Source organism: Nelumbo lutea, chromosome 1 (assembly GCF_056320005.1).
Source record: "Nelumbo lutea isolate HS-2025 chromosome 1, American lotus-T2T, whole genome shotgun sequence".
In the NCBI taxonomy this organism is placed as follows: Eukaryota; Viridiplantae; Streptophyta; class Magnoliopsida; order Proteales; family Nelumbonaceae; genus Nelumbo; species Nelumbo lutea.
The window spans coordinates 186085774-186099759 of NC_142684.1; the positions used below are offsets into that span (position 1 = coordinate 186085774).

Below are 13986 nucleotides of genomic sequence, written 5' to 3' on the forward strand. Positions count from 1 at the left end.
AGCAGTTTATCCAAGAACGTGTTAGAATTGAGGATTTTCTGGCTGAGCCGATGCTCGTGCAGGTGGGCTTGAGTAGGATAGGTGGATCGGATGTCTGGCCACTTGTTGCTCATTCAGTTCAGGTCACCTGTCTATTTATTTCTTCTGTTTGATTTGGTAACTAATATGTTTTGCTTTTTCCAAGTATGGCGAGCTTGGCTTCCATGATGTCTGCTGATGCTGAGCGGAGGTCTTCTTGCAAGAAGCGTCGAGCTGAGCGTAGGCTGTCGAGGGGTGGAGCTTCTTCTTTCAGGACTCCTCCCATTGTCGACCTGGAAGGAGAGGGGGATCCGATGCTTACAGAGTAGGATTCTTCTGACCTTCAGCCTGTGCAAGAGGCGGGCCCTTATCTCTCTGTCATCCCTCCTTTTGTTCCATGTAGTCCTGATGCGAAGGTGGTTGATCGGTCCAGTGATGCCCGGGTGGCGCTTCAAATCGGTAGGGGCATTCTTCTTCTAGCGGGCATGCAGCAGATCGCCGAGATGGATCTTGCAAATACTGGGGCTCGGTTGACCCAGTTCATTGTACATGTGCCTTCTCTTTCTCCTTCTCTCTCTTTTTTTTTTTGAAGTGCCTTACTCCTATCCTTTCTTTTTATAGGCAAACTCTTATGGGCAATCCTTACTGGATCGTGCATATTCCAACCAGAAGGAGTGAACTAGCCTGCAGACCAACATAGGTTTGCTTAACATCGAGGTGCAAAATCTCATGATGGACTCAAAAGGAGAGCGTGTGGAGCATCAGCGTTTGCAGCACGAGCTGTTAGAGGCGAAGTTGAAGTGTTCCCCGCGTACGAGAACCAGTGAGCAGTGGACGATATCCCTTCAATGGAGAGGGGTTTTGAGCTGTGTCGCCGCTATCTTAAGTCTCTTTTTCCCGACCTCGACATCAGCTCTGTTACTTCTCGGAAGGTGCCACTCAAGCTCGTCACCCAGGTGGACAAGGAGCCGCTGACCTCGTTAGAGGAAGAGGAAGATGACGAAGAGAGGTTTCAAGGGGGAGATGGCGAGGAGGCTCCGGATGACGCTAGTGGTGATGAGTAGCCTGCTTCTCAGCTCGACCGAGGAATCTGTGGTGGTCTTTGGTGGTTCTTCTCAATTGTTCCAGGGGCATTTATGCTCCTGTTAAGATCTTGGGGCATGCGTGCCCTATATTGTCCGAACTCATGAAACCTTGTTTTTAGGCACGTTGGGTAGCTCGTTCACCCACAATCCTTTCGCTCGAGATAGTCGAGCTTTGAGTCCTCATAATATTGCTCTATTGGTGACTTCAACTTGCCCATTGGCATGGGGATGTGCTACCAATGTGAATTTATGCCTTATTCCCATTTGACCACACCAATCTTGAAATTTGATATCTTCAAATTGTTTTCCGTTGGTAAGACAAAATTTGATATCTTCAAGCTTTGAGTACTCTTGGTAAGACAAATCTGCACACTATGCTCCACCAGAAAAAATTTTAAAAGTTGTGAGTTGTTATTGTTACTAAAGGTTCTACTTCCACCCATTTGGTGAAGTAATCCACAACTACTACCAAAAACTTCTTCTGTCCTTTAGTTCATGGAAAGGGTCCCAGTAAACCTATGCCCCACTGCACAAATGGTCATGGGCTATTAAGGTATCTTAGGTCGGCAATGGGCTAATGTAGGATGTTCACGTGTCATTGACACTTATCTTACCGTTGGACCAGCTCAACTCCGTCTGCTTTCATGGTGGGCTAGTAGTATCCTTGTCATAAGGCTTTCTGGGCAAGGGCCCTACTCCCCATGTGTCTTCCACAAAGGCCCTCATGGATCTCATGAAGAACTTGGCTCACTTCAGCTCGCCTCAGGCATCATAAGTATGGCAATGTGAAGGATCTTCTATAGAGCAACTCACCTACTATTACGTAACGAGCTTGTCGCTCTATCCGTCAAGATGTATTTCTTTCTGTTAGTAGTGTTCCGTGCTTTAGGTAGTTGTAGATTGGGTCAATCCAGCTCGGCTCTACGTTTACAATGCCAGTGATTTCCTCACCTATCCTTTCTATCGAAGGGTGAGGTAATTCTTCTATGTAAATAGTTCATTTTGTCAAGTCAATCATGCTCACAAGTTTAGAAAGGACATCAACATCTGTGTTTTCAAATCTCAAAATTTTTTGGAGATACCAAGAATCGAAACCAGGGAGTAGCTCTCTTACTTTGGCGAGGTATGCTGCCATGGAGGGTTCTTGTGCTCCATAATCTCCATTTACTTGGTTTACGACAAGCTGTGAATCACTACATATGATTATGTGTCTAGCTCCCACTTATTTTGTTAGCGCTAAGCCTACTAGTAGGGCCTCATATTCAACTTCATTATTCGATGCTCAGAATTGAAAATGGAGCACGTATTCTAGCTCTGTCTCGCAAGGTCCATATAGCATTAACCCAGCTCCACTTCCGCCCTGATTAGACAAGCCATCCACATGAAGTATCCAAGGCTTCTCATTCCATCCTACTATCTCGCGCACTGAAGAAGGTGCCACATTGGATGAAGCTTCTACTTCCTGCTCTGTCGGTTTGGGCGATGACAAGCTGAAGGTATACTCAGCAATGAAATCTGCCAGAACCTATGTTTCTATGGCTGTGTGCAGTTCGAACCGGATATCGTATTCTCTGAGCTCGATTGACCATTTAGTAAGCCTTCCTGAGACCTCAGGCTTTAGGAGGACTTGCTTCAAAGGTTGGTCAGTTTGCACCACTATGGTGTGGGCTTGGAAATAGGGCCTTAATTTTTCATGCGGCTAATACCAATGCAAAGGCGAGCTTATTTATGTTGGGGTACCTTGTTTCAACAGCATGGAGAACCCTACTGACATAATACACAGGTCGTTGTACTTTGTCTACCTCCCTCACAAGGACTGAGCTTATCACCTCGTCAGTTGCAGAGAGGTAGAACTTAAGCTCGTCTCCTTTTTCTGGCCTGATCAACAGGGGGGCGAGCTAAGGTATCACTTCAGTTCGCCAAAGGTGACTTGACATTCTTCAGTCCACTCAAAGGCCTAGTTCTTTTTTATGGCCTTGAAAAAGGGAAGGCACTTCCCAGCCAATTTAGACATAAACCGGTTCAAGGCTGCTACTCATCTATTAGTCTTTGGGTCTCTTTAACCGTCCTAGGTGGTCTCATATCTAGGATAACTTGGATCTTTTCTAGGTTGGCCTCTATACTACGTTGGCTGACGATGTAACCTAGGAACTTGCCAGAGCTTACACCAAAAGCGCACTTGTTTGGATTTAGTTTTAAATTATGTTTGCGTAGAACATCAAACACAAGTTTTAAATAAAAAACTAGATCTTTTGAAAAAAGTGTTTTTACAACCATGCCATCAACATAACATTTGACTTTATTGCCAATCAACTTAGAAAAAACAAAGTTTACTAAATGCTGATAGGTCGCCCCATCATTTTTTAAACCGAATGGCATGACCTTGTAGCAATACAAGCCTATTTCGGTGATGAAAGTGGTCTTCGGGGTCCATTAGAATTTGATTGTAGCCTGAATAGGCGTCCATGAAACTGAGCAGCTCAAAGCCTAAGGTCGCATCTACCAGGCGATCTATACTAGAAATGGGGAAGCTATATTTTGGATAGGCTCGGTTCAGGTCTGTAAAATCTATGCACATCCGTCATTTGCCACTTGCTTTCTTTACTAAAACTGTGTTAGCTACCCAGCTTGGGTATTGGACTTCCTCAATGAAGTCCGCTGCGAACAGCTTCCCTACCTCCTCGTTTACTATGTTCCACCTTTCCGGGGCAAGATTTCTCTTTGTCTGCTGGACTGGTCTAACTGTAGGGTCCACATTAAGCTTATGAGTTATCAAACTAGGGTTTATACCAAGCAAAAAATGTCTAAATTATTTAATAGAAAACTTTCCAATTTGGATCACAATGGTTCCTTTAGGTGGACTTCTATCTGGAGTACTTTTTCAGGTTCGGCTTTGGAGGCATGTACCGTTGTCGTGTTTTTGATTGGGCGAGCTCTTTCTTTCGTCTTTTCCGGTGGCGGTTCCAAGTCTATATCAATTGTTGCTTTGCCTTTGGATTTTAATGAAGCCAAATAACATTTTTAGGATTCCAGTTGATTGCCTCGTAACACTCCTACCCCGTATCTGTCGGAAATTTCAGTGCGAGGTAGTATGTTGAGACCACAGCTCGCAACGCATGTAGTATTGGTCATCCCAAGATTGCATTGTATGGTGACACGACAACCACTACCAGAAAATCATGCTCAAAGCGTATCGTGTGGGGTGGCGAGCCCGCCTCAACAAGCAACTTGATCCTGCCGATCGAGCAAACTACCTCACCACTAAATCCCACTAAGGGTACGTTGACAGGCTACAAGTCGCCTTTGCTAAGTTCCATCTTGTTTAAAGCTTCTACAAACAAAATGTCTGTCGAGCTACTTGAGTCCACCAGAATCCTCTTCACCTTGAAATCATTAATTAGCAGTTTTACCACTAGGGCATCATAATGAGGGTATTGGACCCTGCACACATCATCTTCCATAAAATAAATGACTTCCTCCTTTCGTGGGCGCTTACATGGTTGGTAGTTTTCTTGCTTCAATTCTCGTATTGCATTTTTCCCAGCTGATGTAGTGCAACCTGCTATTATTGAGCCCCTAACAATTACATTTATGGTCCCTCGGCCCTACCTCTCTTGTGTTTGCTTACTCTATGTAGTTTGATCCTGTTGCCTGGTGTCCTGAGGTACCTCCTTGTTGGTTCCTGCTTCGGGTTGTCACTCATCCTTGATGAAACATTTCAGGTAACCTCATTTGATGAGGTCTTCTATCTCGTTCTTTAAATTCCAACAATGCTCAATATCATGTCCAAAATCCTTATGAAAATGACAATATTTATTTGGGTTCCGAGTGTTGGGGTCTTCTCTCATCTTGGGAGGCCACTTTACATAATCATTGGACTGAATTTGCATTAGGATTTCCTTCCTCTTGGTGTTCAGTGGGATAAACACCCTCATGTTTGTTGGGGGCGTTACTACTCATTGTACTACCCTCCTAATCGATGACCTGTTTTTTTGGCGTGGCGAGCTGCTACGTCTTCTCCTTGGGGACTTGCTCTTTCTGGGTGACATGCTCCTTTGCTTGGTTCTACTAGTGCTTTCTTCGTCAGTTTGCTTCCTTTTGGTTGTCTCAGACTCTATGCCTATTGCTTCTTCCACTCTAATGAAATCATTGGCTACTTCAAGGAATTTCTCCATGGTAGTTGGGGGACGCAATTCAATTTCCCATTTCAACTCTTAGTGTTTTACCCCTTTCTTGGTCGCAATGAGCTATATAGAGGGATCCAAGTCTAGAATTTGTAGTTGTTTCATGTTGAATCGTCAAATGTAGTCCCTGAGTGTCTCATTGGGCTTCTGTATGATGTTGAATAGACATGTAGCTGATTTTGAATGCCGCTTGCTGGTGACAAACTGATTAATAAAGAGTCTGGCAAACTGTTCCCAGCTCTTTATAGACCCTAGGGCCAGCCTGGAATACCATAGCGATGCTTTACCCTTCAAAGTGGTGGGAAACACAATGTACATACTGGCGTCATTCGCCCCATATAGGAGCATAAGGGCCTGAAAGCTATTTGCATGTTCTACAGGGTCTGTTTTTCCTCGGTAGGATTCAAGGGTGGGGGCCCGAAAGTTCTTTTGGCCCAGGAGAGCTATACTTTCTTTTTCGCTCTGTGTCCATTTTTCTTCTTGGTATACTCGGCGAAACTAGCTGCATTGGACCTGGTTGGTGCATCTGCTTGACTCTCTATTGGGACTTGTTCATTTCAAACCGCTGCTTCTTCTTTGTCTGGGACCTGAATTTGGCTTCGCACTAGCTGAGGGGGTGGGTTTTCATGATTGGAGTTATGACAAGGAGGTTGCTGGCTGTTGCGAGGTTGACTTCCTCGCGGTATTTGCTAATTGTCTTGTTGAACCGGTTGATCTGGTACCGCGGGTGCGGTTGTCGATATTGCTGGTGCCGGTGCTGTTGTTGCTGCTACTGAAGAGGTTGTTGTTGGTGCCCAAAAATGAATACAAATATGTTTTCCCACGTTCACATTTGCTCTGTCATGTTGTGTATGCATCATACCAAATCATTAAAATGTTGTACGTCCACAGCTGCGGGAGATGCCATTGGAGGTTTACATTGTTCTAAGCATCAGCCGGTGGTAAAGGAACATCGATTTGGCCTATTGTGATCATTGGCATTTGGCCGTTGACGTTGTTAGCAGATGGGTTGCCGGAAGATGCCATTGAAAGGTTTCTTCGAGGAAAATGAGAGAGATAAAGAGATGAATTCCCATAGACGACGCCAATTGATGAAGCACAAAATATACCCACCAATATATAAAACACAGAATCTATTCACTCCCTTGTGTCTGATGAGATGGCTCGGACTGGGTTCAATCTACGATAAGCCGAGCTGTTGTACCAAGCTATGAAGCCGAGCTGGGGGTCCGAGTTGGGAGTTGCTGAAATGAAAGAGAGGTTAGAGTGTTTGGGTAAATTTTACCCAAGAGGGCACTCCGATGCTTAAGTTAGTGAGTAGTTCTCTTAGAGAAATTAAGAGAGAGTGAGAGCTTATGTGTGCATACCTCTCAGAGTGTTCTTAGGTTCTTTTTATAGTTACTAGGTGTTCAAGTGTCGTTGATCAACATCTTTGAGTTTTCTGCAGAGCTGTTTCTATAGTTTGAGGGAGTGCTGGGCCGTTAGTTGCTAAATTCGTGCAGCTGTTATAGGTCGCCTGTGGATCTTGTGGCGCACGGTTCGGCAAGTTGTCCCAGTAGTTTTGGTAATGGTGCTAAACCGGATATGGTGTGCGAGACGGTTTCGAGCGAGCTATCGTTGTCGGTGGGCCGAGCTCGCTTCGGCTCGGCCATGCGCCTCTTATAAATTGCAACGTGTTAAATTGGCAAGTTGTCTTGCTGGGTTGGACGTTGCGTTTCTAACAATGTCCACGTGTCCTCCATCAAGTGGGTTAACCAAAATGCCCCTCATCAAGCGACGTTTGCCAAGTATCGCTAAAAAAAAATTAAATGTCATCATTGTATAAAGTATGTGACTTTTGTAAAAAGGTTTAGTGGCATTTGCTAAATGTCATGAAATCTAACATAATCGTTGCAAAAGATTTTAAGACATTCGCAATCGTGACGATGATGTAAACATCACAAAAACCTTTTGGCAATGTTTCCTTAGCTTTTGGTGACATTTATGAAATGTCACGAAGAACCTTTTTTTTTTTTTTTTGTAGTGGTAGCTATAGGACCCTACCTCATAGATGGAGGAGCTTACAAACGGATCCCTCTGAATGGATGATTCTTGAAATTGATAACCTGTTATTATAGGACAATAACTGTGATGACCTATGAGATTGAAGAGTTGGGTTCTTGAATAATGTAAGGAACCATGGTGTTAAGATTTGATAAGTTTAGGCAATCTTCAATATGATTCTCAATATAAGGAGCTGGCACGCGAGCAAATAAGCATGACTAGTATTACTAATCTCATAAGCTATTGAGTGGTGGGCATGGATATAACGACGAACAGTTCTAGTCAGCATTATCCATTAGCACTATCTGAATTCTACAAATTAGAAGATAATTTTTCGGTCTTGGTGATCTTGCAGACTACAAATTGATTGAACCATTTCAGGTCAAAAACACAGAATCAAAATAAGGTGCACGGAATGAACAATAGAAGCAAGAAGAAAAAGAAAACAAGAAAACAACTAACTGACTTGTCTACTACGATTGGAAAGTGAGTGTTCGTGCATAATCCAATCTATCTTCAAAGCATTTTTGCAGCATCGATTACCATTTTTTACATACTGATTATACACCAAGCTTCGGGTGACACCCACTACCTTTTCCCTATGATTCTTAACATCAGTCTCCGGAACTAGCCTTCCAAAATCCCTCGCCGGCTCGACGATCAGGTCTCTATCCATTTGCCGACTTCCTTTTAAGGGGACAAAGAAGTAAAGAGCTTCATTACTTTTCTTGACTTCTTTGTCTTTGGTCCCGGCCACTATCATTCTATCAGCACCAAGAAGATTCCATGGCTCCACACTGTAAACATCGTAATCTTCAATGAGGCCAGGAACAATTCTTCCACCGTAAACCTTCTTCCTCAGATAATAGATGATGAGCTCCTGTGTCGTCGGTAGAAATCTAAAGCTTGTCATAATACGACGTCCACCTAAACAATTCATCTTCTTCATTCCGTTTGAGCTCCCGCTCCTTACTCTTATCTTCTTATAGCATTTGAGTTTATAATTACAGTTACATTGTTACCAAAATAGATGTTAGTCCAGATCTCCTCCTTACACGGACCTCCTCATTCCCAGCCATATATCAGGGACATCTTCCGTACATGTAAATTATTATTTAGGGGAGATGTTCCCAATACATGGTGGGATGTGGCCTATGAACTCGGTGTGAGGAACGCCCAATGAGAATTCTAATTACACCACACTTCCAAGTTCTAATTGATTTCTAGTTTATGAGTAAAGTGTCGTCAGTTCGTCTAAGTTTCAACTAAGGAATGACACGGCTAGTAGGACTCTCCAAACCGTGATGTGGTCTTTGTTTTGGTCCAAGTTTTCTTAATATCCAAAATTTTAGGGTCTCTTTGGTCTGCGGATAGGATTGAAGTCGAAATCAGAATCACTTGTTCCTAACACCTATTTGGCTCAATTAGAAAGTGGAATCGAATTCGAGTTGTTATCATTTGGTCGGTTCAATCGGAGTTGGAATCAAATCAACTAAAAACTTTCAATTTGTATTAATCTATGTATTATTTTACTATTACTTTATTAATATGTTATGAATATATAATTATTATTTTATTATATTTTATTATTATTTCATATTAGTTATTAATATTTTATTATTTTTATTTGTTATTTTAAAATTAATTTATTATATTTAATAATTGATATGTTAGCATTTTATTAATACCTTAATTATATTACATTAATATTTTATTTGTACTTGATTATTATTATTATTATTATCATCAAAAATTTCATTGGGCTACACTTTGGCTTCAATTTTATCTAAAAATAGTTAAAAAAACCAAAAATAATGCATGCATGGATTACACAACAATCTTAAAGCTGATAATACACTATCAAAAATTTCATTGGGCTACACTTTAGCTTCAATTTTATCTAAAAAAACAGAAATAATGCATACATAAATTACACTCAGTTTGTTTCAATTCAATTATGAATGTTACAATGTGTGCAACTTGAGTGGGTTGGGTTAGGATGAGGATAAATCCAAACCTAATCCAAAGTCTTAAACCTTATGCTTGGGCTTAGATTAATTTAATTATGATTATAGCCTAATTTCATATATTAATGATCTTTAAGTATTTTAAATATTTAAGTGATATTTACAAAAGTTGAAACATTTGTCATTAATAAAGTAAAATAAATAAAATAGAACACTAATAAATAATATAGAAAAAATAATTGTTTTATTAAGTACTAGCAATAATTTATTATTTTATTAAAAAATAATAATATAATTAATCCAAATTACTAAATTAGTAAAACATTTTTGTAATAAATTATTAAAATAAAGATTTAATTATTTTAAGTAGCATTACATTATTTCCTTAGTTATAAGTTTTGGTTAATTCACTTTCGTTGATAAATTCTATGTATCACAGGGGTCCCTATAGTGTGTATATATAATATTTATATATGAAATGTACTATAGAGTTGGATTTGGATTGGGTCGAATTGCCTAAAAAAAGTCGGATTCATAAATTCCAACCCTAACCCGAACATCAAACCGATTCTCGGTTAGGGTTGGATTCAGGCCAACCCGGCCTGCCTAATAAACGATGCATACAAAAGGGTTGCTCCGCAATCCGTACCCGACCGTTGGCCCCTCACCATCCTAGTCGCGGAAATTGAACGAGAACGAAACTAACCCTAGGTCCTATCCCGGCCCAACTCCAGCTATAAAAGAGAACATTTCTAGGGTTTTGGGGTCTCTACTGCGATTGAGTGAAGGAAAGACGACCGAAGAGCGACGGAACTGGTGTTTCCGCTTGTCGCCCATCTCTCACCTTCGCAACCATGGTAATGGCTCCATCTAATTTTTCTTCCAATGCCGCTTTGTCAATTACTTCAAAACCAATCCCGTTTGTTCATTCTCTCGACTTTGCTTTTGCAGATTATTCCAGAGAAGAACCGCAGAGAGATCTCTAAGTACCTCTTCCAAGGTCTCTCCTTTAGTTATGTAGGTATTTTTTTCATGTCTGTTACTACTCTTATTTACTGACGTTTGATTTCTCTTTTCGATTTATGGTGAATCTGCAGAGGGCGTTTGCTATGCAAAGAAAGACTTTAACCTTGCGAAGCACCCGGAAATCGATGTGCCGAATCTGCAGGTAATCAAGTTGATGCAGAGCTTCAAATCAAAGGAGTACGTGCGTGAGACCTTTGCTTGGATGCACTACTACTGGTATCTCACCAACGATGGGATTGAATTCCTCCGAACCTACCTCAACCTACCTTCGGAGATTGTCCCCGCCACATTGAAGAAATCTGTTAAGCCCGCCGGTAGGCCCATGGGACCTCCCGGAGATCGCCCACGGTAATTGATTTTTCTCACATTCATATCTGGTTTGATTGTCATTTGTCAATTCATTTTACTATTAGCCTTTCTAGTAATTGATCGTGACTAGTTTTTGGTATTGATTGTAGTGGTCCACCTCGTTTTGATGGAGACCGACCTAGATTTGGCGATCGTGATGGATACCGTGGAGGTCCCCGAGGACCTCCTGGTGAGTTCGGTGACAAGGGAGGGGCACCACCTGAATACCAGCCTTCATTTGGGGTAAATTGGCTTCTTATTTACTCGTTCTTCTTGGATTTATTTCCTCTTTATATGATTTTGTTGTAGTGAGTGAATTTTATTGGCTCATTGGGTCCTTTGCTAGTGGTATTGAGAGGCCCTCATGAGTTATCATATATGTGGCCGCTATGATGGAATTAAATCGCATCATGTTATAAATTATTCAATATCATTCGCTATTATAAATAATATTGAATGTTTCTGTTCCATAGTCTGTTAACAACAATAATAATAATAACAGTAAAAATAATATTTATATTGACTTGCATCAGTCCTTGTGTTGTTGTAAATGTTATTTTCCATAACCTCAAACTTAGCTCTGGAAAGATAGCTACAAGTTCTGAGAGGTGACGTTGTTTACCTATCTGTGGTCTTTATCCTTTTGTAAAATTGTGCCCTTACGTGTATGGTATTTTATGCAAAATTCTTAATTTGTCAAGTAGTTTACCCATTCAAAACTTGCTCCAAGAAGATGATCCAAGGCAGACGCATCTACTCGTACATTAGTTTTCATATGCATTATTCAAGGCTTGCACATATGCCTGCTTAGAAGTTTGGGAGGTGAATTAGACCAATCAAGCACCAACTGTAGGGCAAATGTGTAATCTCAAGATTGGTGCCCCTTACTTTGAGATGCTTTTTTTTTCTTGCTGAAAATTTTTAAGTATAAAAAGCATTCAGTGGCTAGAGCTGAAAATTTTCATGTATAAAAAGCATCAAGTGGCCAGTGGTCTATATATGTGATTGTGAGATCATAGGCAGGGTTTCTGTGGATTTAACAATCAACTAGCCTTTCATAACTAACTTAAAATGGAAACTGTTGAAGCAGATTTTGCATTGTGCATTTAGATTTGGGTTGGGATGGAGTGCTTAGTGTTTGGTCAAGCCTGTCTTTGGGGTTACAACTATGACTTACACTTTTTTCAGACTTTTGAGCCTATATTCTTGGCAGATATATGGTGTCTATTAACAGACATTAGTATTTGAACAAGCATGTTATCCACTTTGGTCTCTTAAAAGGTTTTCTCCAAGTAGCGAATCTTCTCTTCTGAATCTGAATCATGAACTATCTAATCGTTCTAACTTCTCTAGTTTTTATTCTTGAAACATCATATTTCCTCTTTTATTATTTATATATGCTTTTGTGGTGCAATGATGATATTGTAATTCCCAGCTCATTATGAGACCTTTATTTGGAGGTCCGGGAAAAGATTCCATAACATTTCTCTGAGCACAACTATCTCTGTCTTATGCGTTTCATATGTCTTATTTATTTTTATAGTTTTAATTTTGAAACCTATTTTTATGGTCTTATTATATTTTATTGAGATTGTTCCCAATGATGGTAACTTTGACCATGCTAATACTGATTATAGTTGATGATTGGATATCCATTTTAATATGCTGAGGGAACCATATATTCTTTTTCTTTGAAAATGAATATCAACAACTGCAACTTTTCTTATATTTATCAAAAAAAAACAACTGCAACTGTTTTTTCTTTGATACATATATTTTCTTCTATCAATGTTACTGATTTATTATGATGTTCACTTTGACCATCCAGCCATGCATGTTAAGTTTCTCTTTACCAAAACTTGTTTAGTTTCTAAGTATCTTCTCTTGATTTTATGTTACTTGTTCAGTTATCAGTTTTTCATGCTTTGTCAAAAAACTTCCCTGCTTTGCTCTCTCATTTTTCTAATTATTAGTTTACTCTCTCCAAAAATCTGGTCGAAATGGATGCTAATATTCGTGAATTGCATTGTTGACTCTTTGGTTAGAGTGCAATATAGAGCTGGCTAATATTCCTCCGAACATTTGGTTTCTGGAATTGCATTGTGAATTATATTTTTCCTTCCGTTTGATTCATTAGCACTCTTATAAGGTGTGTTAATTATGAGCTTTTTGCAGGGTCCCAGTGCAAGACCTGGCTTTGGCCGTGGTGGCGGTAGTTATGGTGCAGCAGCAGGGGCTACTAGCTCTAATCTTCCATAGATGATACGTTCAGTCTTGCAAATCATTTAGTTTTTTGACGGTTTAGTGGATGTAGAATCTAAGAGCCTGCTATTTCTTGAATTTGTTGCAGTTTCATAGCGTTAGTTTAAAGTTTTGAGCTTGTCATGGGATCTAATTGTGTCGATTCATTTTCAATGAAAAGAGGAACATAGAATCTCTCTTTGAATTTCCTCGACTCTCGATTACAGTCGTGACAGTCCGTCGAGATTTCGGTTGTTGAGTTAAAAGATTTACTATGTTTTAATTCTGGATTCAATTATAAAGATTATTATTTAGCTTAAGGCGCTTTCAAAAATGTTGAATGATTCAACAAATTTCATCCTATTACTTGTTTTATTCTGATCAAAGAAGCAATTTAGTATTTTTTGATGTTTGATCAACCGAACGCAAATTTAGTGAAATTCGTATTTGCAACCCATTTTAAATTGTGTTGTTTACAACGGATCACAGATTACCTACATTTTTTGTAAGCTGGTCTGCAAATAAACCAGAAGCTTACTAGCTGAGGGGCCCTGCTTCGTAGGGGCTGGAATGGAACCATGGACCTATTAATTCAGTCCCTGGCCAAATACCATTGATTGATCAACCATTCATTGACCTAAGCGGTTGAATCGTGGACCTCTTCAATGGGTTTTGGCCTTTTTGTTATTTTTTAATTGAGAACCATCTAGGAAAGCGGTTGTGTTTTATCCTAATTTCGATCCTTGGTTAAAAATCATTTAATCGATCAATGATTCATTGAACTAGGTGGTTGAACCATTTATTTGTTCATTGAAATTTTGTTGCTTTTTCTTAATTTTTTAATTTTTGTTGTTAAAATGGATCACCTGTTCGAATCGTCTACCCAAAAATTGGTGGTTAGAAAGGTTTCGTTTTCAGATGGTATGAATCACACGTTCGAATGATATAATACGTATGGTATTGTTTAATAGACCTCACAAATTTTTGCCTGTAATTTTTTTTGTCAGAACGGGTCGTCTGTTTTTTTATTTCTTTAATTGGGAATCGTCCAGGCAACCAGTTCTGTTTTACCCA

At 40.0% G+C, this 13986-nt stretch overlaps 2 protein-coding genes and 2 non-coding genes across 4 annotated transcripts; 3 read left to right on the top strand and 1 right to left on the bottom strand.

The window, feature by feature from the left end:
• Positions 1 to 7787: 7787 nt before the first annotated feature.
• LOC148879818 (NAC domain-containing protein 91-like) lies at positions 7788 to 8279 on the bottom strand. Its single transcript, XM_088975269.1, has one exon. The coding sequence runs from the start codon at positions 8277 to 8279 to the stop codon at positions 7788 to 7790; it is 492 nt and encodes a 163-aa protein (XP_088831395.1).
• Positions 8280 to 10058: 1779 nt separating this feature from the next.
• Positions 10059 to 13232, top strand: LOC148879819 (small ribosomal subunit protein eS10z-like). The gene is made up of 5 exons (XM_088961527.1): positions 10059 to 10154; positions 10249 to 10297; positions 10395 to 10671; positions 10782 to 10914; positions 12847 to 13232. Exons 1-5 carry the CDS (start codon positions 10152 to 10154, stop codon positions 12928 to 12930), a joined length of 546 nt encoding a protein of 181 aa, XP_088817653.1. The 5' UTR covers positions 10059 to 10151; the 3' UTR covers positions 12931 to 13232.
• On the top strand, positions 12075 to 12169 carry LOC148879820 (small nucleolar RNA snoR69Y). Its single transcript, XR_016106108.1, has one exon. It is a non-coding gene; the product is annotated as a small nucleolar RNA snoR69Y (small nucleolar RNA).
• Positions 12265 to 12347, top strand: LOC148879821 (small nucleolar RNA snoR53Y). Its single transcript, XR_016105996.1, has one exon. It is a non-coding gene; the product is annotated as a small nucleolar RNA snoR53Y (small nucleolar RNA).
• Positions 13233 to 13986: the final 754 nt, after the last annotated feature.

Bases quoted from the DNA above. Each gene is read 5' to 3' on its own strand.
- LOC148879819 (XM_088961527.1), top strand. The intron at 10,298-10,394 runs GTCTCTCCTTTA...GTGAATCTGCAG, and splicing joins CTCTAAGTACCTCTTCCAAG to AGGGCGTTTGCTATGCAAAG. The intron at 10,672-10,781 runs GTAATTGATTTT...TATTGATTGTAG, and splicing joins CCTCCCGGAGATCGCCCACG to TGGTCCACCTCGTTTTGATG.
- LOC148879818 (XM_088975269.1), bottom strand. From the start codon at position 8,279: ATGAAGAAGATGAATTGTTTAGGTGGACGTCGTATTATGACAAGCTTT.